The 25864-nt window shown below is 42.9% G+C and overlaps 1 protein-coding gene across 1 annotated transcript; it reads left to right on the top strand.

Moving 5' to 3' along the window:
• The first annotated feature begins 271 nt into the window (after positions 1 to 271).
• Positions 272 to 25574, top strand: dlgap1b (discs, large (Drosophila) homolog-associated protein 1b). Its single transcript, XM_035659600.1, has 7 exons — positions 272 to 497; positions 15427 to 15812; positions 15896 to 15975; positions 19517 to 19923; positions 21159 to 21250; positions 22068 to 22220; positions 22786 to 25574. The coding sequence occupies exons 1-7, from the start codon at positions 434 to 436 to the stop codon at positions 22999 to 23001; spliced, it is 1398 nt and encodes a 465-aa protein (XP_035515493.1). The 5' UTR covers positions 272 to 433; the 3' UTR covers positions 23002 to 25574.
• The last annotated feature ends 290 nt before the right edge of the window (positions 25575 to 25864 follow it).

Below are 25864 nucleotides of genomic sequence, written 5' to 3'. Positions count from 1 at the left end.
TGGTGCAATACTATACTATACTATAATAGGCAAAGTTTTAAAAAAAAAAAACTAAGGAAAAGTACTTCAATAATATTAAATTATTTTAAAAAATGATGCATTTTGCAGAGACACCAATTAAGTTTTTTTTTTTAAACTAAGTCTCTATTGGAATATCTGTATAATATGTTCAAAACCACAACTGAGCAACGCAGACGCTTTTATTAGTCAGGAGGGAAAGTTGTGCGGCCATTGCAGTAAAGTTTTCTGGATGACTGTGAACGGGACTGTCCCACCCAGTGCTAAATGAGTGTTTGTGCGGGGCGGGGGTGCGATCAAGGCGCGTCCACATCCTGACAGAAGATCCAATATCGTCAGAGTGGAGAAGGGAAAAGAGGGAGAGAGGACTCCTGCTGTCTCATCTCGGCTCAGTGTTGCAGACTCGCAGGTTTTCATGACGCTCCTTCAGTGTCTCTACAGCGCGCTGCTCGGCATGTGTGACTACTGGATCCGCCTTTGTGAGTAAAAGCCGCTGTTGTGTATCTCTGCCGTTTGGTGAGCGAGGATGACCGATGGCGAGCTACGTCAGGAGAGTCAGATGCAGGAAGTTAGGTGATGTTGCCTTCAAAATAAAAGACCCATTTGTTGTGTAACGGGATAAGAAGCGGCTAGATGCCAAAATAAAATGGTATCGGACACATTAAAATACTTCGTTAATGTAGCAGATTCCAGGTACATGTCGGCCAACAACAGTACCCACAATGCACGTTGAATACCCGACGTCAGGTCTGCAAAAATGATACCACTGAAATTTAAAGTGCGTCACTGGCCATTACTTTGAAAGTTCCGACCGGAAGTTGTGTGTTTGTTGTGAGTCGCTTGACACTGAAATGATCAGCGCCCATCCCATGCTTTCTGCTTATTCATGCTTCATATGAAAATGGACGTGGGAAGTGTTTCTATTTAATATTAAATAAGAATAAAAATTAGAACAAGCCTCGTTAAAGTTAAATTAACTGATGTAATATGGAATGCAAAAAAAATCACAATAATAAGAGTTTATTTCTAAATTAAATGAAGTTAATACACTTTATTATTAAGTTGACAAGCTCTTGCCCCTGCTATTAAATACTTTCAGCTATCTCCAAGGCCCTTTGCAACTTGTCTTCCCTCCAAACTGTAGCCCATGTCAGAGATTAACCTACATACTGTTTGCTTTCCCCTCCACTCATGGTAGCCAGGAAATGCTGATCACCTTCCAGCCCGCAGTCTATTTTGGTATCATATCTCTGATGAGAGGACGACAGGTGTGGCCTGCATCACACAGAGCAATGCCTGGCACAGCATCACAACACGCCTCTGCAGGGTCTAGTTATTTAGGTCAGACTCAGGGCCCCCTCTGGAATTAGAGTTCATAGAGGTTCATCATTTCAGACTTCTGAGCTTGTTAAAGAGAGCATCCAGGGGGCAGGGGAGAAAAAGGCTGAGCCCCACATGCCTTATGGGAAAAGAGATCACTGGTGCCACTTACCAGTTCGAGGCCTACTGTGTGACAGACGAGCAGTCTGTGGCCCCCATGTCTCCAACCGACCATCTGTGTCCCAGTGAGTCACGCACGCACTTCAGTTCATGCTCGCCACTGATGCCAGCTATGCCGCCTGCCCGCTCACCTACCAGCTTCCCGCTTTCTATTCTCGGACGAGGCTCTAAGGACCCTCCTGAGCACAACATGCCACGGACACACGCACATACTTTACACTTGATGTCTCTGGTGATCCAAGTAGGCCAAAGTCACGTGGCATTATGTTAGCGTGAATGACAGAGGCCATCCTGAATATGAGTTAGAGAGGGCTCAGCTGTTGGCACATTCATCCAGGAAGGCTCTATTATCTAGCTGTAAACAGAGCCACTGCTTAAGATTGTTAGTAGAACATCATTTTTTGTATTTATAATCTTTTAATTAATAATTTAACTTACGGTAACATCTGTAATCACTAAGCTACTTAGAATGTCATAAAATTGTTTACACGCTGTGCAATCAGTTTATTTGTTTTGCTGTTTTTATTTGATTTTTTGGCTTACTTTATGTGCCTATACTGTACATACATTTGTTTCCCAGCTTAATACCATTACTTTCTTTTTGCTGTACCTACTTTACCCTGAGGGATTATTAGTTACCCTCAGTTTCATTCACAAATTGTTCTAACACATCAGTACTGGCTCAAAATTCATTCTGAAAAATGTTTTCTCAAGGGCACAATTACACAACCATATTTTGAAGTGCCAGCTGTTTATATGTATCGGCAATATAAACTGATAGTGCAGTAAAAGGTTTCAGGAATGACTGTTCCCACCTGGCAAGGCCATCGTATAGAGCAAAATCATTGCTTGGTTAAGTACACCAGTAAAATAAGGAATATTTTTAAGAACAATTTCCCTTCTGGCTTGACATTCTTATGTGGATCCAGTTGAGAAACTGCTCAGAATCGCCAGGTATGTGGACAAATGTCAATGACAAAATCCAGGATGCAAGTTTAAAAGAATAGTTCCAGCTTTTGGGAAATATGTGTATTCACATATTAAAGAAGATTAATACCACTATCATATCTGATTGTTATATATGAAGTTGGGAACCGTTAGTTTAGCATAAAAAGCTGACTTGGCTCTGTCCAAAGGTTAAACAATCCACCAGCACCTCTTAACATAATTAATTAACATATTATATATTAATTTGTACAAAAAACGGTCAGCAAAAACGACAAAGTTATGTGCTGAACTCTTTCCAGCGGGTGTAGTTACTTTCTTCAGTCTCCATGGGTCGCTTAGCAAACTCATAGCGACAAGAAGACTCCAGGAAGTCACTTTATGTCTTCGAGCATCTAACAACTATTTCATCTGTCAGTAATATGAGCTCTGAAATTAGTTAATATAAACATATAACACTTTATTTGCCTATTTGCAGACCCAAACAGAATACTGCGTCAAGACTATTTATTTTTTTGTTCTGTTTGTACGGTCAGAAAGAGCTGGTTTCTGAGGCAGATGGAGAAATAAAACTACTACCGGTACTACTAATACTGCAAAGTATTAATAAAGTTATGTTGCCATTGCTCTCCTAAAATCTGTTAAATACATATACTACGGTAGATCATATTGTATGTTTGGGAAGACTTTTTACTGTAACCGGTTTTAAAATGTTGATTGAAACAATGCGTACATGATCCTTTGAGCTATAAACTCTAAGCTGAGATAATGCTGTAGTCTTTGAGTTTGGAGGTTTGGAGTGGTTTAGTGTTGTTGATAGCACTGTGTATATCCAGATGTCTCCAAGGGGACTAACAGCTCCAGTCATAGCTTGCAATATTCCCTTGCAATATTCCCTTCTCTCTCTGTAACTTTCTTTCTCTCAGTTCAGTTCAGTGAGACTTTATTTGAGTGAGACAGTATTACCAAAGCACACTCCCATGAGTCTCTCCTTCCTTCTCTCTCGATCATGCACTGTCAATTATCCAGTCATATTTTCACAGCAATGCTCACTTTTAACAGGTGCTAAGACTTCAGCTGCCCCCTTCTGTCTTTCACAGTGTCTTTTAAAAGAAGCAATTAACTTGTTAATGTTAAACTTGTGAAATACTTCAGGGAAACACTTTTGCTTGAGTCATCTAGTGAAAGTATGAGGTGTCCACATTCATAGTAACTTTGGATAGAGATGTGATGACAGGTAACTCATAAACACAGTATCCTCTGTATGGCTCTGTGGTGCTGAAAACTAAATAGCATAAGAATGATGAACTTCCATGCATTCTTTGGCTGAAATTAGACTTAAAAATAAGAATGTAGTCAAGTAAAAGTAAAAATCTACTTATTCAAAACATTTGTAGTTTTGGCTCTACAGTCTGTATGTATTTATGTATATGTATTTCACTAAATTTCCCTGCATATTTAATGTCTCTCTTACTCTTCCAGTCTTTCAACTTTACTCTTTCATCAGCCTGTGTTATTCCTCTGTGCTGTGGGGATAGTTAAATCCAGATTTATAGTAATCCACATAAAAAGCAGAACAAAGACAGAAGAACAAAGATAAAGAGGTCAGGTGAAAGTATGGTTGTTAATTAAAACTGTTACACACTAAGCCATGGATCACTATGGAGCCTCAAAGAGGAGGTTGTCAGTACTTACCAACTACTTACTTAGACATTATTGTGTCTAGGAATATGTAATGCATGTTTTTTGTTGAACATTTTGAAATGCATCTCTGCATGAACAGTAACCCAAATTATTCAATGATATAATGAAAGTATTCATAAGAAACAGAGACAAGTGCAAAATTAAACCAGTATGGGTTGAGTAGCTTTTATATGACGCCAACTAAGCTGCTATCATGGATAAATCTGAGCACTTCTAAATGTGACTTCTCATTTACTCAATGCCCAATTTCTGATGCAATATCTTTGTGTCATGCCAAGCATTTTACTCATCCCACGTGGGATTACAAGACATTTCAACATTCAAAATCATGCATCAACAATATTACGATATATCTTATATTGTGTAACACATACACAAAACCAAAAGAAATACATAAATTTAACATTAAATGCACTGCTTCTTATTTTCAACATATATGTGATTATTTTCAAATAACGCCATCAAACATCAGAATAAATAAAATGCTGAAAGCATTATCCTGGTAAAGGGATGTTTTCCTCATCTCCCAGGCTTCATTCAAGTAAGCTAACTTAAAGGTTTAGTATGAGTCAGTTCCTTTTTTTTTTTTACCCTACTGAAATATTGAATGGTTCTCAGTAAAAGGGACAATAGAAAACAAAGAGAAACTCACTGTCTCTATCACTGAGATGGCACATTGGACAAATGAGCAAGACCAAATAGCAACTTACCTGTCATGAAATAAGGTCACCAGGAGTGTAAAAGTGTAACATATTATCAAGCCTCTTTAAGGTGTAATATTTTCTCTTGAATATTTGCATTACAACTAATAATTCATAATTAGTTTTTCAATATGGGTTTGTCGCCACTAGAGGGAGCTTTATCCCCACTTTTAGAATAAATCCAGTCTCAGTATATGGGGCAACTCAAGTTCTATCTTGTGGAATTACAGTCAGAAATTATTTTTAGGCACATTGTTTGTCTATCAACACTCTGTGTGTTTTTGTGAGTGTCTAAAAAATCAGAAAAAGATGGAGATAGAGGAATAGAGAGAAGAAATGAATGACTAGTATGTGAGATACTGTATCCCTGAATTATGACTGACAGTCATGATTTGCTTGAAGTATATGTGCCTGAGAGAAATTGAGATCAAACGATGAGGACGTTGCGCAGGAATGCTCCTTTGAGCTCCATCAATCCCTCCTGCCATGTCTGTTCCTCAGTCACACATACACACAAATACACAGGGATCGTTCTCTATTTCCTGCTCTGGTGTTAATTACAGGGACAGATAAAGCCCTGCCTTAGCAACGTATGCCGCTGCATGTGAAATACACCTGTGTGTCAGTGGATCAAAGCTGCCATCCTCTAAGGTGGAATTATTATTCAAAGAGGGGATGTAAATTAAACAGTACTCTGGTGTCATCTGTCTCTCCGATTCTCTCCATTGCTCTTTCTCTCACACTCACACCTGCATAATGCTGTCATTCCACACGCTTTGATGGTGGAAGTAGGTGTGTTTGACAGGAAACAAGGGCTTGGTCGAGGCATGTGGTGACACACTAGCACACGCATACATGTGGAATAGAAAATAAAAAGACACCAGTTGTGGTTGGCAGCCATACCTCGATGGAGCTTTTGAGCATGTGGGTGTGTGTGTGTGTGTGTGTGTGTGTGTTTGTGTGTGTGCGAATGTGACTGTACAGTGTCAAAGTGTGTGGCTTCCCCATTTGCAGCTGCGGGATCAAGCCCAAACTGGGAGCTCGATGTGGGTAAACTGTGATTTGGCTATCTCTCTTCCTGTATGAGATAAATCCTCACCATGCTGGTGTGTCAACCACTCAGTAATTACTTCATCCTGTCACGGCTGTCTGAGAATGCAAGCCAGTGGGAACTTGCACTGTCGCTCTTTCACTGACATGAGGGGAAAAATACTCAGCATCTCTTTCAAACGGCTCAGTGTCAGCTTAAGGGTGTTAGTCATCAGATGAGCAGATGCAGAGAAATTGAATTTAGTGAATCTGTGGATTTTACTACCTGTTATTCCAGCGTGTACAGTTGCAGTTCAATTTGTCATTATATGCTTAACCTTCAATTTTCCTGCTGAACCTCCACTTGAAATAATCTAATACTAGTGTGTCTGATGTCAGATTTAATTGGAAGTAAATCGTGTTCTTGTGATCCAGATGTAACTAAAGAAAAGAGACAATTCTTGGCTTGCAATATGAAATCTTTCTCTAGATGTCACCATAGCCTCAGTTGCTTTGAAGCATGTTGCCAGTCACATTTGTTCAATCTGGTCCAACTTGTATGTGTTGAATGTGGCCCAGATAATGCATAACATGATGCTCCGGTGCAATGTGATCCTAAGTAACCTATGCAGATGAATTACACCTGTAGGCACTTGCTGAATATTTGTGCAGAAATTGCTGTATCATAGTATCAATCATGTGTAATTATTGTGTACTTCCGTGACCTGAATCAACAGTGATTTCCTGCCTGGACGTGCTCTAAAGCAGAATAAATGTCAATAGGATAAATCTGCAGGACTTGAAGCTTTGGTTAGTGGCTGTTAGGTGTTTAGGTTTACTTACGACTTAATTGGTCCCAGTTTGTTATGACCTGGAATGCTTTGATTATAGCCATTTAGGGAGGAAGAGTGGCGTTTGGATATCTTTTGACACAGGAAGCGCAAGCAAGAGTATGTCATTCATTCCTTTCCTCCTGCTCTTGGTTTGAAACAAGACTGTAGAGAGGGGGAAAATGAAAGAGGGGTGCAGGGAGGAGCTGACAGGGCTACGGCAAACACAAAGAATGGCTGCAGCAGTGGACCCCTGCTGTCCCACACTCTGCAGCTACAACACATACACCAGTTTCCTGCTAAAATTATAAGGAATACTTTGAGGATTACTTTCCAAAATGTCGAGACGTAAACAGCACATTCAGCGTGTCTCGTCAAGTGGACAGGGGCTGCTCAGTCAGGTAGGGGCTGTCCCACTCCTCCCCTCTTGCTCTTCCTGTCTGTGTTTTGGCATCAGAAGGAGCAAAGGAAAAGCAAAGCCCTGAAAGGATTTCCTCAGTGTTGACTGTGGATGATCCTCGTGGCTCCTGCATGCTAAAGCTGGGCAAGGCAGGGCCCGCAAACTCAAAGCCCTCGGCGAATGAAAAACACCGGAGGAGTTAAATCTCCTCCAACAAGTTTGGGGTTTTCTTCAAGAGGGAGAAAAAAATGTAAAGGCAAACATGCTTTTTGCTCTCTTCTCTTGACAGAATATTGAAACTTTTGAGCCTTTACTTGACAGCAAAATTGTGTGGTTGAGAGTTCATGTTGCTTTCACTCTTCAGAAGAGGAGGGAGTATGTTGAAGTAACTCTGAGGAATGGTGCATGGCTGAAAGTGGGTGGTTTGGGCTGTGCAGTGTGGGAGGCCAGGCCCCAGTGCAAATTAAAGACTTCTCTGTGAAAGTCCCAGACTCGGCTACAGTAATATGAGTGTATGTGTGTGTGTGTGTCTGAGTGACTGAGCCTGTGTGCAAGCGGCCGGCGGGGGAACAGACCCAGCACTCCCTCTTCTATTTTTTTTGAACCAGTCATTAAAAATAAGCCACAACTCACCCCCGGTACACACTGAGAGACAGCAAGAGGGAGAGAAAGAATGCATCTCCTCTTTCTCCTCCCTTTCTTTCAGCTTTGCTGCTTCACTAACCAAGTAAAACGGGGGAGGAAGGGAGGAGGAGGAGGAGATTGTGTTTAAGGGGGACTGATTCCACTCAGAGGTTTTTAAGACTCAGACCCCTCCCCCGTGTAAAGAGTAGCAGGAGTTTTTTTCTGTCCAGGAGGGGAGAGAGAGAGAAAGAGATGAATGGGGAAAGGAATGCAGGAGACAAACGAGTGCTCTCTGCAGGAGAGTGGGAATGTTGGGGAGGCCATTGTTCCTCCCCCACAGGATTGTGCAGGGAGTGGATGTAAACACATGGGAAGAGAGAGAAGATGGGTGTGAAAAGTCACACCTGAGAGACAGATAGAGTTCTGTAGCATCTACTCAGATATTCTTATTTACCGTAATGCATGCTGTCTGCATTGCTACTTTGGACACACACAGATGCAACCAGTGCCTATAGCTGCCATCTCGTCTTTCCCTCCGCCCCCTCCACCCCTTCAACAGGATGTATAGGGTCAGAGGGTCAGGACTGGAAACCACAAAAGACAGTATGCGTCAGTGTAGCCTGGTTCTTGTTCCAAACCCTAACCCCCCAAGCCCCTTGTACCTCCTACCTTTCTGTCTTTCCCTCTTTTTCTCTCATTTTCCTCTGTCTCGCTCTTAACTTTCCATCTCCCTCTCTCCATCCGTCCTCCACCCCCCGTCCCCTCCCGCCTGCCCTGTTCCTCCTCTCATATAGGAGACGCAGAAGGCCCTTACGTTTGGTTTTGGGCCCAGATGGCTTTAGCATGCCTCTGGCAGTGGATTAAGCCGCCAGTGTCTCCTTTCGCCTCCATGTGCAAGTGGTCAGGACAAAGAACGTCAAACAGGGGGAAAGGGGGAAGGAATGCGAGGAAAAAAAAACTCCAGGACTGTGAAACAACACCCGACACTGATGTTTCACGGCATTCCTGGAAGAGTAAACTCAAACGCTTGTAAAAACTGTCAGCCAGCTTTCCTGTTACTTTTTGTGCCCAGTCATTTTATGAATCAGATTATGACTTCTTTTGCTGTTTGGAGTTGAGTCCTGGAGTGCATATTGCATGCAGAGCAGGGAAGGAAGGAGTGAACTTTTGACCACATTCTCTTACATTTATATGTAAATAGCAGCTGCAGCAAGCAGTGATCCTTCATGTAATGACATGACATCGGCATTGTGCTTCAGCCCTCTCAGTTAAGGCTGATTCTTGTGTGCGTGTGTGTGTGTGTGTATGTGTGTATGTGTATGTGTGTCAGCCTTTTGTCTTTTTGTCTGGTTGTGCTTGCTGTTTTGTCCTAGAGTCTATTACTCCCCAGGCTTGCGGTTATGTTTTCCTGTACTCGGCTGTAACTCCACACACTTTCGGTTCTTATGGACAGTCATGTTTTATCAGGGAGCTGTGCTTAGCACTTGGAGACAGTGTGGTGGCAACATTGTGTTGTTGAATGGTATTTTTAGTTACCAGCCACTGGCCTAAGTAGCCTGTATTATCCACTTAGCAACACAAAACGCCACCATCAAGACTCTGTCTTTATCTCAGTGTGCTTGAGTTTAACAAGTTACATGTTCAGAGACCCAGTCACTACTCAATCACAAAGTCAGTTTCATTTAATGACTAACTGATCCCCCCTAGCTACATGATTCTGTTTTTGGGTATGCTGCGACTTGTTGCAGTTGCCAATGCTGTCATTGCCGGCACATGCGATGTGTCACTCCGCAAGGCGAGTCAGTCTACTTAAAGTCTCAGTCGGTCGATGAGCAATGCTGTGGGAAATGAGTGCAGTGAAAGCATGCGTGAGATGTGTGGGCGTGTTAACTTTAGAGTTAGGGCTAATGCTCAGGTTTATGCCCCACGAAGCAGCTGGAATGTACAGGAACTGAAGGAAAGAGCATTGTAAACCTATCCTGTGTCCTATCCCCCTTTTCTCTCCTCCTTTTCCTCACTCTTCTTTCTATTCTTCTTCTTTCTTTTTCCCTCTCCCTCTTTTCTCCTTCTCCTCTTTATGTTCAGTGACTGTGCACTCTCTTTCAACCCCCTGCAGGCAGGTCTTTTCGAGAGAAACAAAAGACTGATGTGTCTCTTCATGTGGTTGTGGACTAGTCAGGGTAAAGCCCTTGCCAAGGAGCAACTTAGGACAATGGAAACGGCCTGGAGCCGTCACAGGGCAGGTCTAATAAGAAAACCCCCTTCATGTAAGAAAAAGTATGCAGGAGATTAGCTCAAATGCTTCAGTACAGTACAGGGAGGAACTTTGGGATTACATATTTATCCCAAATCCGGGATGATTACACCTGACAGTGCAACAAATATCATCTAGCTGCTATTTACAGTGTTGATGTTGACAATTACACTGCTGTTAGAGTAAATTGTTAGTTATTTTGAGATTTCAGAAGGATATAAAACAATCAGTTGCATATTTCAAAGGAGGTGTCACTTCCCCCAACAGGTAAACTTCAAATTGCTAGATTTCCAAAGCAGTAGGGATCTTGAATACAGAATGTGATCAATAAAAAGTGTTGCAAAATATTTTGAAAATGAACTCTCGATTTTTATTTCCCCACCCACTGGTTTCTCAGCATGTCTCTCCCTGCCTGTCACTGATTGACAGGGCGAAGAGAGCGTCAGGCCATAAAAGAGGTATGCAGGTAACCAGGCTCCCTATTTGAACTTGAAGCACAGGAAAGTGGGTTAAGTGAAGTGAATCTATTGCCTAACAGGGAGCAGCTGCCTGCCAGATTTAGCAGTGGCTGACAGTTGTAAACACACTCTTATCTAGTCATTCAGGAGACACAAGCCTGCTAGAGCAGCTACCCACTGTTGACACGGGTTTCTGTCAAAAGGAGCACACTGAGCACACTGCTTTGTTGATAGCACTGTTGGTCTGGGTACACCGGAGGCATATTTAACAAATGTTTTGTGCTGATATGCATGCTTATGTTTAACTCAAGGAAAAAAAAAAAGGAAAATGCTGCAGTTAGTGCAGGATGTTTACAACACTGGTACCATTTGCACTGAAAACTCCCTCCCCAAAAAGAACTCCAAATATATACTTCTTTTAAAAGGCACTCACAGACTGCCACCATACCCGTATGCTCACACATACACACACAGGCACACACAGTAAGCTATTGTGTCTGAGAGAGTTCAGGCATCTGGAGAGCAGAAACCCTCTGTGGTGACCTCTGACCTCTGGTGGCTGAGAGTCATAGACTGACATGAGGGTCTGTGAAAGACTTTCAGGTGAGTCAGAGAGCTCTCGGACAACTTTTAAAGGAACATTGTGTACCCTGTGTGCAGTGTTTGTTGTGTCTCTACAGTATTAGCAGATTAGCAGTTACAAGTGAGCAACAAACGTGATATCTTAGGTTATTTTAACACATCAGTATTCTTTGAAACTCAAGGCTTTTTGTAATTCTTCTTCACTTTTTACAGTATCTCATAGTAGCCTCCTGGAGGCCACGTTGAGTCATTTAGGATGTGCCTTGTATTGCTGCATTGTTGTTCACAACAGCAGTGTAACATCACATGGTGTGAACCTTTCAGGTTATTGTCATCTCATGACCCAGTGACAAGCTTTTTTGAAAGGGATCCAAGACAAACTGGTTGGTAGAGTTCAGTATTCAGCTGTACAAAGCCAACGCTTCAGGGCTAGAAACATTAGATATTAATTTGCAACACAGTGACACCTAGTTACTCCCCCTATGCTGTTATCCTGGTGTCTATTTGATTTTTAAGTTACGCTAGCTGTGACCCATTATTCCTGCTTTGTTCCTGTTGGCTGGTGTTTAGGTGAGTGTCAGTGCAGCTGCAGTGTACCCTGTCAAGGTAAACAAATGGCCAACAGAAGCTCCCCTCTGCTTGCTGCTGGTAAAACGCCAAGCCTCCTGGCAAACTTCATGTTGCTATGTGTCGCCATGGTGACGCTATCACAAAGAACTCCAGCTGGTTCTCTGTACGTGTGTGTTTGTCTGTGCGTGTTTGTGTATGACAGAGAGAGAGAGGGAGAGACGGACAAATGGACAGAAAGCGAGCAGACGGAGCCAGGCAGTAACTCTCTGATTTACCCTCCTCCTCCTCAGTCTTGTTCTTGCTCCTCTTCTATTCTCTGCCCTCTCCCCTCTGGCAGACCCTCATCCCAAACACAGTGCAGCTGGGCTCAGCTGTCAATGTTCCCCCATACTGACCGCCCCCTTTCCGGGCCTTTGTATTTGTTTGGTTGGGTAGTGGATTTGCCCTTGGCCCCCGCGCGGGGGAGCCCGTTCCTGTTAGCTAGCCTCTTAAACCAAACCGTCTGCTCTTTGAAGTGGCCTATCACAGATACACAGATTGGAGATTACACAGCAGCTGCCTGCCTTCAATCTGTCCAGTAACATGAACACAACAATTAAATAAAGGAAACAGCATACACCTATGCAGACACGCAAATGGGACACGGTGATCAGCAGAGCCAAAAAAAAGAGGTGGCTAGCAAGTCTGTTTTTGTTCTGAAGGCTGGAGAAATGAATGGAGACTTTGCTTTGTCTCAGGGGAGGGAAGAGGGCTTTCTTTGATTTTATCAAGCCCAGAGGTGGGGGGAGTGCTCTGCCAAGAAGAACTGCTATTCACACCAACTTGTCGGCATGGGACTTTTGAAGTATTTGTCAAAAGAAGGATTTGGCAGAGAGCCACTAGAGTTTTGTCATTCACAAACTCTTCTCTTTGGGATGACAATGCTCGCAGCAGGCTGCACCTAACTCTATGAGGGAAGAGAGATGAAATTCCACAATTCCACTTCCATTAAGTGAGGAAGTTGTTCCCAAGAGAATATGATTGATGTTTCTTTTTCTCTGATCAAAACTCCCCTAACCTGATATTATGAAGTGAAACTTTTGTGTGCTTGTCGGTGTTTATCTGTGTTTGGTGAAGAGAGTTTTCTACATTCCTTCTTAAGGGTCTGATGGAATCCTGCGTCACATTCCTACTTCACTCTGTCCTTGACTGTTTGTGTGCGTGGGAGGTCCAGGGCAGTGTAGCTGTCTAATGCTTTCATGGCTGCGAGAAAATCTAACTATTTTCTTATCATTTCTGTGGAAACTGGAAACCTGGTTAGAAGAATTAGAAGATAGGTAACATACAAACTTAAATCAATTAATTTTGCAAAGTTTTTGATGATACGTCTTTATACACTTATCACACACATCACTGGCAAGGGCTGGATGGTTGTGGACAACAGCTTCTATCCTGGTGGATAGGGAGCATATCAGTGGCAGGAAGCCTGTGGTCTCCCTTGATGTGGAGAGGTTGAAACATAAAGCTGGGTTGTGTCAGTGTCATTTGTGTGCCTCTGTGCCTGCATGTGCACGTCTGCTAGCCCTATGTGCGCATACATGTGTGCGTGGGCATGTACCGACTCCTGACTCCTGAGTGTGTTTACTTAACCTGTCTCGCTATTCAAAACTCCCTGTCATTCTCTCCAGCGTGTCTGGCTCTCGCAGTGACAGCTAGGTGGGACACGGCGCGTCGTCTCCTGTTTCATACAGCGTTATATTGAGCGGATAAAAACCCTCTGTTCTTTAACCCTTCTCTGGGCCTGAGAGGAGCACATGCACGCACACACCCACATATGCAGTCAACCAACATGACTTTTAGATGACTTCAGGGGATAGAAGCTCTGAAAGGGGCTGACATTCTATCCTTTGAACCTCCGCGGCTGATAGGGGCAGAACCTCGCCCTCTCCCTGTGTGCATGTGTGTGTTCACTGTTTTTTTCTTCTCTTGTGGGTCTGTACTCAGTGACCTTTCTGAGGATTAGCCCTGGATGTCAATCATATTCCCTAGACATCTGTGAAAAGCCGAAGTCGATTCCGCCTGAGATGACTTTGGCAGTAATTCCTACATATACAGTATTTCTTTAAAGAAATACATGTGACATTTAGCCATAGAAGGAAATACAGTAAGCCATCTTCTTTTGTCTTTCTTGTGGTTTGTTTCACCACCATCAAAGACACTCATATTAGCAACTGTGATCTAACCTCAAGGCAGCATTGATCCCATTTTAGGACTTTCCAGCTTGTCAAAACCTGACTGAAATCTCGTCTGGGATCATCCAATCACTGCTGAAGAGTCAAGAGGGAGGGTTGCGGGTGGCGGATGACTCTGACAAACCAAGAGGATGAAGTCAGCCCTCACTTCACCTCCAATATGTCAACCGTCTCTGTAGCTGTCAGTGAGATGGCAAAACACAAAGAAAACAACATCCGGCTCTAATAGTTTTAGACATGGCTGCTCATGCTGGGTGTGGTTGGCAACAGTTGTCTGCCGCACGCAGAGCAGTGATCTCGCCACGGTAGGATGTTTGTCTTTTGTAGGGATTAAAGGGATCCAGGAAACCCGCTGTCCTACTTTTGCTGCAGAGCAGAGAGAGAGAGAGGCCTAGTTTTGATGATAGCACGGGCCAGGAAGGAGATTCCAAGGCATAATGTAGTTAGGTGGTGGCTGTTTTTGTCTTGCTTTAGACAGGCTATATTTTTTTGTCTGTTGGCATGTTTCTATACACAGGCTTCTGAGTCAGTGTGTGTGAGAGCCTCCATTGTCTGTGCAGAACTTGTAGCTAACCTGAGAGGGAGAGAGCACTGACAGAAAGTGGGAGAGTGTTACTGAGCAGCACTATGATGATTTTTAATATCTATTTTCTTGGATTTAATGCAAAGCCTTTGGAGTGTACTGAGCTCTCTAGCTGTCTTCTACAGTATCATTTAACTTCTGTACTTTTTCATAAATATCAATTAACTTCTATGTTATTATGCATGCAAACAACATCAAGGCACACAAGCATGCTGGGCTATATTTGGCATCATCAAATTGTCCTGGATGTGTACAGTAAATGCGTAGAGGGCTTAACCATCTAGATCAGTGGGTCAAGTGGCTGACATACTAATCCTATTACTAGACGAGGCCCTGATTTGTTAAAGTTGGCCCTAATCTACTGTCCATTTTGACTCCTATATAGGGGCCTCAAACCTCAGAGTAAACTGTCACCAAAGTAATTTTACTTTCAAGCAGTGCATTTGTTTTATTTAATGTGTTTTATTCTTTTTTAATGTGCTTTATTCTTTTTTTTTTATTGCGTTTTCAAGATTTCATAATCTTATTTTATATGTTGCATAACAAGCATGCATGCTGTATTTTCATACTTTCATTTCCCACATTTCTACTTAGTGTAGCACTGTAATTACTGGATATTGTATGTTTAATATACAGTCATTATTTACTTGTTATCTTATTTATATTTTTGGTGTACTGTCATTATTTGCTGTTCAATATAAATATTGCATCAATATAAAATGCCAATAAAGATCATTAAAGGTGTATGCCAAAATTTAGTATTGATAATTCTTTAAAAGAATAGTTAAAATTGCAGAGGCAGAGATATCTTGACATTTAGTCTCTTGAATGCATCTATATCCTACATTTCCAAAAATGTGCTATCATAATCAACCCTGCCTCCTAAATGCCCACATCTTTCAAACCCCACACCAGATGATGATTGAAGTCTTTTAAGATGCACACTTTCATTGTGTAATCATTTGTTATCTCTCTTTCCCTCTTTCCTCCCTTGCAGTGTCATCATGCATCACCACCTACAAGAAGACACCTCCCCCCGTACCACCACGCACCACCCCGTCGAAGCCCTTCATATCAATCACGGCCCAGAGCAGCACCGAGTCCGCCCAGGATGCCTACATGGATGGGGGTTCTGGCCCGCGGACGGGCATCAGCTCCCAGCCGGGCCTGTCCAACTCCACAGAGAGCATCGACAGCATGAAAGCCCTGACAGCAGCCATAGAGGCAGCTAATGCTCAGGTGCATGGCCCTGCCAGCCAGCACGTCACCAACAGTACCATCACCATCACTGCCACCGCCACCACCTCTGCCGTCGCGCACGTCTCAGCAGACAGTAAGGCACAGAGGGAAGCGCTCCGCAAGTGCCTCTCTATAGGGATCCAGGTTGGTGGATGAGTCCTGGCTTCTGTTTAAGTTCTGAAATAAAACTCTGGTATGCAGTTTGACAGTCTTTCCCCTCCTCTTAGGTGGACCCAGAGGAAGGAGGGCCCACAGAGGAGCAGTCTAAATTCCAGTCGATAGGAATTCAAGTGGAGGATGAACGATGGTGAGTAGGGAGACAAAGAGACAAGAGGAGGTTGTAAAAGTGAAACTGGACTCTAGTCTGATGGAAAGGATGAGACAGAGATAGCATGAACAGGAAGAGGACTTGTGGAGACAGAGAGAGGTTTTGTAGTGTGCAGCGCAAGCTTTTGCCCCCCTGCACTGGCTTCCTTGCAGCAGCTGTCCCCAGTTCAGGCAAGGTTGGCGTCAGAGCCCCCTCAGCCAGGGGCCCCAAGTGACAGCTGGGCCAGAGGATGTGGTGCAGGGAGCTGGGAAGGTGGAGGGGGTGAGTTGACAGCCATCTGTTGCTGTAGTCATTGTGATTCAGGCTACTTTGAGGCTGTGTGTATGTGTTTGTGTATGTGTGGAAGGGAGGGAGAAAAAGGGGGAGGGAGTTTTATTGGGTTTGTTTAGTTCTGAGAGCACTGACAGACTGCTGTGCTGTCAGCTACAGCCTCTCATTCTGCAACATGTTCCCACTTTGAGGAGAAGAAGCCTAGTGTGCATACTGTTTCATTAGCTCACATCGCACCGGGCTTATCGAGGCCTCTGTTGGGACACGCAGGCATTTATGGTTTCTTTGTCTGCTTTCGTTCACGCTGTCAAAACAGTGACCTTCTGCTTGGTGAGGGAAGTTGACAAATTTAGCCATGGTCCTGGTTTTGTGCTGTAGCCAAGGCATGCTTTGGGAATTCAAAGAGACACCACCTTTTAATCAAAGGTCACAGTGAGGGCTGAGTCCAGCACTTTAAAACACACTTTTACACAGTGTCCGGGAATGTGAGGGGCTTTCTGAAAGGGGAGGTCTCAGCTGACTGACCAAGTTCTGAGTTCCCTGAGTTGCCAAGCCAAATATTAACTCATCCAGACACCTTCTAGTCTGCTGAGTCTTGGATGTAAGGCAGCACAGCACTCTGCATTTCTCTGGTTAATGTTTAGAGTTGGTGGGAGGGGATATTTTTGTTGGTGGATGTTTGATTGTTTACCTGTTGGCATGCATCTGTGTGTGTGTTGGTGCATGCATATGTGTGTGTGTACCTGGGAGGTCTGGGCATGCTGCCCCCTACATTAGATTCCCAGACAGTGAGAGTGCCAACCTCCTACGGCCTCGCTCCAGTGCTCAAACTCCCTTATTTGTGTCTGTGTGTGGGTGTGTGTGTGAGAGAGAGTCTGTGTTTATATGCAGCAGTCACAGGTCATAACCTCACCTGGCTGTTTGAACTACGATTAACTGAGAGGGAGTGGAAGAAAGCTCTGAGAGATGAATGCAACAAACAACATGCTTGTCTGTGCACAGACTTCTTTCTGTACTGAAATGTTGAGACATAACACTGATTTTTATTGTATTTATGTACTTATTCCTTAGACAAATGTGTTTTAATTCAATTATACTAATTATTTTAAGTTTTTGTATTTGATAGACAAACAAGATAAACTGTGATATACAATTGAGAATCTGGTGCATTAATTGATGGATTCTGAGTTTTAGGGCCTTGCAAGTTTAGGGTCTGGGGTTGGTGGTCACCAGATGGCTTTGCAGTCACAGGGGAAGTGGAGGATTGTGCATGGTCCTAGTGACTTAACCATATGCACAACCATCTTGAAAAGTCAATTTGAGGGACAGCTAGACCTCCATGTCTTTTTGTTTGTGTCCTAACTGGCTGAAGGTTTGTCATTACTGAGATAAGACAAACAAACAAGAAGGCTCAGGTGCATATCCAACTTCTGAATGTCAGTTTGTGGTGCGTAATAGCATGAGTGATTGTGTAATGCTGTGTTTTCTGTCATCCAGCATGTGTTCTGGGGCTTTTTTCTGTATCCAAATCAGACATCAGGCTGTTTTTTGTTCATAGTTGCTTCAGTATTTCCTCATGCCTGTGGTTTGAACCATGTTCTCTGCAGATTAGAGGCAAATTAGTAAGAAAGGCAAAAAAAAACCTTGAGTTAAAGATGTCCTCTGAAAGCATATGGAATGTAGGACTCCACCTCTGTTGTGATTTACGTTCATGTCATGTTCACCACATGAAGGTAATAAGAACATGGACTTTTTACATGCTATTTTTTATCCTCCAGCATACCTTCCTCGTGCTTTATAGTCTTTTCTCTCCCTCAGGTTGACTTTTCTCTTTAAATATCCTTCCTTGTTCTTTTGCCTCCTGTCTACTGATATGTCTCTGTCTAGGCTATGTTTGGCCTTGCCCAGTCTCTTCCCCTGCAGGAAGTTGTTAGAAGACTGATAGAAAGCAGGCTGAGGTCATTAGAACTGAACACCTGCTCGGAGGAGTTACTCTTTAACTGCTCTTCACACACACTCACACTCGCAGGGCTGCTGGTACGTTACCATAAAGCACATACACACCGTGTTTGATCTTACCCAAAGCCACTCCCTTGTTCTTCTCTCTTTTTGCTGTTCACGGAAGAGGAGAGATGAATGAGAAAAGGGGAGGTAGAGAGATGAATCGATAGCGTCGAGGAGGAGTGCGCGTCCGGAGATGGGCCGAGGCAGACTTGATGGAGCTGTGATCATTTGTGTCTGTCATGCTGCAGGCAGGTCAAGCTAAGGTTTCATGTGTGAGAGGACTGTGGGCATGTTTGGATCAGGGTGCAGCAAGTAGGCTAGCAATGCAGTCTCTCTTCTGGCTTGGCAAAGTTGTTACTGACTAATTTGGCATGCGTTGAAAGCAGAAATAGTCAAATATGTAAACCTACACGTCCATAAAGCGTGCTTGGTCGTATGTAATGAGTTCAAATGTGTACTATTCTGCTTTTATTCACTCTTTGTATCTTTGGAGCCTCTTACCAAAGTGTTTCTCTTGTCTTTTAAGTGGCTCAGTGAGCAGCGCTCTGGTACATTTTTGTATGCGTTAATAAAAGATGTGCTTTGAGTCGTCTACCACTCTGAGTTGTAGTCTTGCAGTGATTAAACTGCTGGCTCCTCCAATCACTGAACATTTACTTGGCCAGTTCCCTTCCTCAACCCCCCCATCCCTCTGGTGTCCCATTCATTACTGAGGTGGTGAGCTGCTCTATAGAATGTAGCCAAATGTGAATGTGTGTGTGTGTGTGTGTGTGTGTGTGTGTTGATTTAATCTTTGCACATGAGTGTGCGTGTCTGCTGTTGCACATAGTGTGGAGGGACTTGGCAAAGGTTGCCCTACAGCAGCACAAAGCCTCTGAGCCAAATACGACATGGCACACCCAGCTGTAGAGAAAGTCCCAGGTGTGTGTGTGTTTGTGTGTATGGATATACTGTTGTGTAAGTGCATCAGCCCCGGAGCAGGGCTTTTGGTGTGACAGACGATTGCACACTCTGTTGCTTCTGAATGAGCCAGGTGACAAAACACACACACACACAAAAGACGTTCCACACTACAAAGGCTATTCATCACTATCAGTGATGAGATTGCCACGATCATTTCAGTTTTTTTATTTTTTATACTGGGAGCACCTCCAAGAAGTGTGTGTGTACTGTGGTATTACTATAAAATATGAGTAATCAATCACATAAAATCAGATCATTTAAAGGTTCTCTGCTTGTTTTCTAGTTACCGCAGGATGACGCGCTCCAATAGTGTAACCACGGCTGTGCAGGCTGACCTCGACTGTCCCACAGACCCCCCAGAGCTGCCGCCACGTCACTTTGCCACCATGCCGCGCCAACACTCCCGCGATGCTGCTACTTCTACTGTCAGCATCCAGGGCTCGGGGAATCACTACCACGCCTGTGCTGGTGACGACTACGGGGAGGTGGGGTTCGACCCTTCGATCCTGCCCCCTCCAGACCCATGGATGGACAGCGTGGCTGAGCCAGAGGTGGAGGCTGTCGGACGGTCCGTGTGCCCCCGTGACGGCCGCTGGTTCCTCAAGTTGCTGCAGGCCGAGACGGAGCGTATGGAGGGCTGGTGTCAACAGATGGAGCAGGATGAGATGGAGAATGAGCTGCCCGATGAGAGTGAGTTGAGTCATAGAGCCTAAATGCCAAGTTATGAAGACAAGAAAGTCCGTTGTGCACTGATATTAGGTCTATTTTTCATCCTCCGCTCTTCCCCTCTCCTCTCCTCTGATTTGGAGGGTGCTGGTATTCATGGTATTGGACCACAATAGCTACTTGTTCCTGTCTCAGGCCCTCTGGCCTCCACAGACATACCGTACATATTTATCAATAGGCCGCTGCTGGCCTCAGACACACATCTGTTCTCTAGACACACTGTATAATGATCTCTCACACAAACACAGTGAAGGAGTTTCTCTCAGTGCTCCTCCAGGTATTTGATATTGATGTAACACACATATAGACCGCCTGCAGTGCATGCCTGTAAACACACGTCTAAATATGTTTTATGCACATACACTCACATGCACTTACCAGACTAAGCAAACAAGCCTTGGGCAGTAAGCACTGTATTTATACCTGTCCTTGCTGCACAGCTGATTTCATGTCTTACCGAAAATGTCATTGCTTATGCAGCCAGTGTGCTGTTATGGTTCCAGGCAAGAGATTCTCTCACAGAACATGCAGGACAGGGAGGCTGTCTCAAGGTTATGTTTTCCCTAGATCCCACGCCATCATGTGCACAGACACACACACACGTACACACACATTCTGAAGACATTGCATCTGTAGTGCAGATTCATTACCCCCCCTCTCAGTTTCTGATCCCATTTTCTTCATGTAGACTAATGTATGCACTGACAGTTTCTCTCCATGGGGATATGTGAGTCAATAGGACTGACCATTGGAGTCGGGTTATGCAGTGCAACCTCTCGTGTATTAGTCTGCCAAACAGACATTGTGAGAGAAATAAATAATGTATTCCTTTTGGACCATATGCTTGATTTTTTCAGTTTCTTTTTGATACATGACAGCAACCAAATAATTTTTTATGTGGTATAAACATGATATTTTAAATGTTGTGTTTTGTGTGGCTTTCCATTTTTAGAGTGCATTTCTTTGACTTTGGAATTTCACTCAATTTTAATAATTATTTTACTTGCCTAAATGACTTCTTAGAGGCAGAGATAAAAGAAGATTCTAGCGCATCCTTTTTTGTTGCATTACAATTGCAGCCTCTCTGTTGGCGCTGCAACATGCCTGCAGTATGCGGTTCTGTGAGTAATTGCATTGTGAACTATGTGTGTGTGCTTGTGTGTGTGTGTGCATGCATGTGCGTCTATGTCTTTCTGCAGTCCTGGGGAAGATCCGCAGTGCAGTGGGGAGTGCCCAGCTGCTGATGTCCCAGAAGTTCCAGCAGTTCCGGGAGCTGTGTGAGGAGAATCTGGTATGTGTCACCTCATCCTCTGCATGCTCCCACAGCCCTCCCCCCCACAACACTGACATCATCCTGCACAAATCATCCTGACAGGCCAGGCCAGCGCTCATTTACTATGCACCTAGTGTAGAGTGTGCATCTGCACACCCTTACTGTCTCTCACATACAAAAAATAGAACTTGCTTTGTGAAGACTAAAGCCTGGCAAACAGGGATTTTTAGATGCTGATACCAACATAAATATATATGCAGATGCATGTCCAATTATTGTAAGTACCTGTGTTGCATAACTTACCCATTATATAACTATAAGACCCGCCAATTGGAAACAGATAATTTCTGCCTCTGGATGAAAAGGTAACAAAGGTAAGGTAAAAAAATAAATCATTATTGACCCTAATTATTCATCATAAAATGCATAAAAATAAAATTTTCAAATGAAAAACAAAATATTTATCATGGATGAAAGATGAATAATAGAAATAATATAATAGATAGATTGACAAACTGATCTTTTTTTTGTTAAACCAGAGTGTATGTAAGAAGTCAGAGGCATATTCTAGATACAAGCCCAGTACTGTATATTTATAGTACGGTGCCTGATTTATTTACAAATCTGTCTCATTCCAATTCAAAATAACTCGCACCACAATATGGTTGACTCACTTGAAAGCCAATTCTGTGATTTGTGCAGTTGCTGTAAAACTGAAACATCAGATAGCGACTTCATCTTTCCAAAGAAACCGTGATAAACATATAAACAATATGTGTTTCTATTTGTGTGTTCATGTGGACATGTGTGTATGTATGCAATTTTTGTGTATCAGAACCCAAATGCACACCCACGGCCCATCTCCCAGGACCTGGCAGGTTTCTGGGACATGCTCCAGCTGTCTATCGAGAATATTAGCCTGAAGTTTGACGAACTCCACCAACTCAAAGCCAACAACTGGAAACCTCTGACCCCACCAGAAATTCAGGTGCAGACACACATGGCAAATATCGAATTCAATCCAACTCCATTTTAAATTATCAGATGCATCTAATCTCAGTTTTGCTTTGGAATGCTTAACTAACCCGCATGTTATCTGCTGTCATTACCGTATAATTTGAAATGTAAGTCCTACTGATTCACAGTTAAGCTTTGTTGTAGCATGCAGACATGTGTTGCATACTGTTATGTTGTCTGCCTGACGTCACCACTTGTATTTGTTTGTTTTGTTCTGTCTTGTTGTTGACAGTGAGCTGCTTTTGAGAAGCTTCTCTACCTGCCATGCACCGTTGGGGCCTGTCCATCTCCAATGGTCACTTTTACCTCACGCAATGGCCACCACCGTGCTCTGTTACCCCACACAAATGGCTGCCACTGTGAACCATAACATCATTCAAAATTGCATGCTCTGACATTATGCCGACAACCGCCACACCGCTCTTATTAACCCATACGCAAGCTGGCTGCAGTTGTGTTGCTCCTTATTGTGTTTAGCTGCAGCTTGCCATGGACTCAGTGGTCTGTCATTAAGACTATTTATCATTCCTGTCCAGGAGAGAAGGATGCCCCCTCCCGTGCCAAAGAAGCCCCTGAAGGGCCACCCTCCCCTGGCAAGGGACCGCTCGCTGGAGAGCTCTGAGCGCCAGCGTCTGGAGGCTCGCAAACGCCTGCTAGCTGCCAAACGTGCCGCGTCGGTTCGGCAGAGCTCTGCTACTGAGAGCGCAGACAGTATCGAGATCTATATCCCCGAGGCTCAGACCAGACTATGAGACACACAAACACATGTACCTACACACATGCCCAAAACACAGTCCCATCCACACAATAGCACTGAATGGTAAGGCTAGGGTGCTAACAAAACATAATCACATTTTTAACAGACTTCACAGATCCCTGTAGGGTCAGTCACGATGGAAGTTGTTTGAACAAGAAATGTATATTTACAGTATTTATTTATTTATTTCCCCTCGTTTCTCCCAGCTTTGATGTAGCAGTCCCTCCTCTTCCTGTACCTCCACCCGCCCCTCACTCTGAAAGACGTATCTTATAAATCCCTTTTTTTTAAGTGGCCTAATATTTCAATGTAAGCCAGGTGTAGCACAGCAGTGATGCTTCACTTTAATGTGTTTCAGGTGCTGAGAATCAGAGGAAAACAGGGCAGGCAGCATGCATGTCCATGTGGAGTGTGTGCATGTACTGTATATACATGCAAACACATGCAGCGAGTGATATATTTGATCTGATCAGCTCAGATCAAATGTATCAAATCAAATGGAGACCAGACCAGACCTATTGACTCGTATATGATCTTATTTTTATACTTAAAAATCCCATGATCTGATTATGAAAAAAACCTAAGCGTGGACGTCTTTGATTTGAATAATGAGGTCAAACATTAGAAATAATGGTGAAAAAACCAGACAAGGAAACTATACATTGAGTTAGTGACACAATTGCCCTCTGTGTGGGTCTTTCCAGCAGAAGGAGGCCGACCCTGTAGGAAAGGTCAAGAGGTCCTCCAGGTGAGGCAAAGTTGATTTTGAGCCAGGAGCAATTTTTGGGCTTCTGCAAAGAGTTAAATTCACTGAAAGAATCACTGTTCAAAACATGCCACAAACCTAATCTATGTGTGTGTGTGTGTGTGTGTGAGAGAGAGAGTAATAGAAAGAGCGTATGTGTGTGTTATGATTGAGATGTTCATTTCAGAAGTGCTTCCTATTTTTCTAGGTCTAAAAAGTCCTAGTTGTAATTGAAAATTAAGGTAGCAGTATCAACAAACTGTAAACAAACCACCCATCTTGTCTCATTTTAAAACTGAGCAAACCATGTTTGTATAAAGATCATACAGTATACTGACATGACATGCATGCTGACACAAGGTAACTAATATTTTTGTCTTTTCTAACCAGGTTCAATCCTTTCTCGTGTTGCGTTCAAACTCTTCAGTGTTACAGACAGCGCTATAATACTGATATTTGGTACAATACTGGTAGTTGTACTATATTTTATTATGTCATTTTTAGACAAGAGAGGTTTATTGACAGTATTGAGACTAAAGGACTGAAAAGGGACTATTTTCTCCTCACTGTGTGTGCACTATCTCTGCCTCCAAATGAAGCAATTATTTGAGGTCATACAAAAAAATCCAATTTGTAGTATTTTATATTCATGTTTAATTTATTGATTAGAAGAACAATGACTGTTTATTGACATTGTGATTATTATTATGCACTGACAACAAGGCCCTTATACTGTGTTTATGTTTTATTTATGTTGGTTCTTTTGCATGGCAGGCACCTTTTTTTGTCTTTTTCTGTTTCAGTGATCAGCCTTAATTTCTAATATGATAGTTGAGCACAACAGCAGTCTCAGGGGAAGAAGTGTGTGTGTGTGTGTGTGTGTGTGTGAGAGAGAGAGAGTGACTGACTTAATGTGACTGTATGTGACCCATGGCTTTGTCTCTTACTGTATATAACCCCAGCCACAAGGATAGGCCATGATGTTAAACAAGGGAATAGTATCCATGCCATCTTTTGAGTGATGTTCCTCTCGAACATCTCAGCCCTAATACCTAATTACTTCAGTATAACAAGATATTTCTGTCAGCTGCTTGAATGTGGAGACAATCCTGAGCTGGTTTAGCCATCACATAATTGTTTTGATAACAGAATAGTAGGACATTGGTGTCCAATTCTCTGTATTGATCTGACAAGTTTTGTGCCATTAAATAACTATTAAGTAAGGATATATTCCTACTATTTGTCCCTGTTGAACAGCTACCTGAAGCTTTCATTGAGAGACGTTTGTGAAGGAACTCAAGTGATGAAGTAACCGTACAGTATGAGTTGTATTTCCTTTAGTTGGTTGATAGGAAGTTTAGAGAGGGTGCATAAAAGTAACAATAGTGCAAACTTAATGCCATTTTATGTAGATGAAGCTCATTTTAGTATTTTTTACTTTGGAAACTTGTATTTTAATTGAATTGTCTGTCAAATGATTGACTTCTTATTTATGTTTATTATATTAACATATCAATATAATACTCCTGATATAGCAGGGAGTTAGAAACCAGAATGTTGGATTGTGGTTAATTGCTAAACTCAAAAGACACTCCAGCAATCCTGGCAATTCTGAAGCTTGTGATGTAGTTATATTAAGAGAAAAACATTCAAATAAACATTTGTACATAAATGAATGTTTCCCTATGTAAATGTAAACTAAAAAACCCCAATCAAATAACATATTAAGCAAATATACATTTTGTAATTAATGTTATTACACTGTTGATGTTATGGCACGTGTATGAGCTCTTATCAGCATTAAAAAAATATCATTGCCATCATTTTGTGGTGTTCATTTCTTTCCCTGTCTCCACATGTGTTTTCAATTGGAATATAATTAAACAGATTACAAGGCCAGCATGATGTGTTTTTAGGGCATTTCCCTTCCGCAGGGGCGGGTCCCCATAATTAGACAGCACTTTTGGCCTTGGCTGAGTCTCGTCACTCCTGTACATGCAGCTTCTGGTGATCTGTCATTCACACATCAGTCTGAGGGGAGGCACGCTGACCTCAGTGGCCAGAGGTCGGGGGGTGGGGGGGGGGTCGGGAAGTGGGTTTCGTCTTTGTATAA

The sequence above is a fragment of the Morone saxatilis genome, unplaced genomic scaffold (genome assembly GCF_004916995.1).
Source record: "Morone saxatilis isolate NCDOM2014 unplaced genomic scaffold, NCSU_SB_2.0 Contig0, whole genome shotgun sequence".
Classification (NCBI taxonomy): Eukaryota; Metazoa; Chordata; class Actinopteri; family Moronidae; genus Morone; species Morone saxatilis.
Note: the sequence above shows the minus strand (reverse complement) of the source record. Positions and strands in the feature narration are given on the sequence as shown.

What these genes read in the sequence shown, in the direction of transcription:
- dlgap1b (XM_035659600.1), top strand. Translation starts at nt 434, where the DNA reads ATGACGCTCCTTCAGTGTCTCTACAGCGCGCTGCTCGGCATGTGTGAC. An exon ending in TGACTACTGGATCCGCCTTT is followed by an intron (nt 498 to 15,426) that starts GTGAGTAAAAGC and finishes CCTCCCTTGCAG; the next exon opens with TGTCATCATGCATCACCACC. An exon ending in GAATGAGCTGCCCGATGAGA is followed by an intron (nt 19,924 to 21,158) that starts GTGAGTTGAGTC and finishes GTCTTTCTGCAG; the next exon opens with TCCTGGGGAAGATCCGCAGT.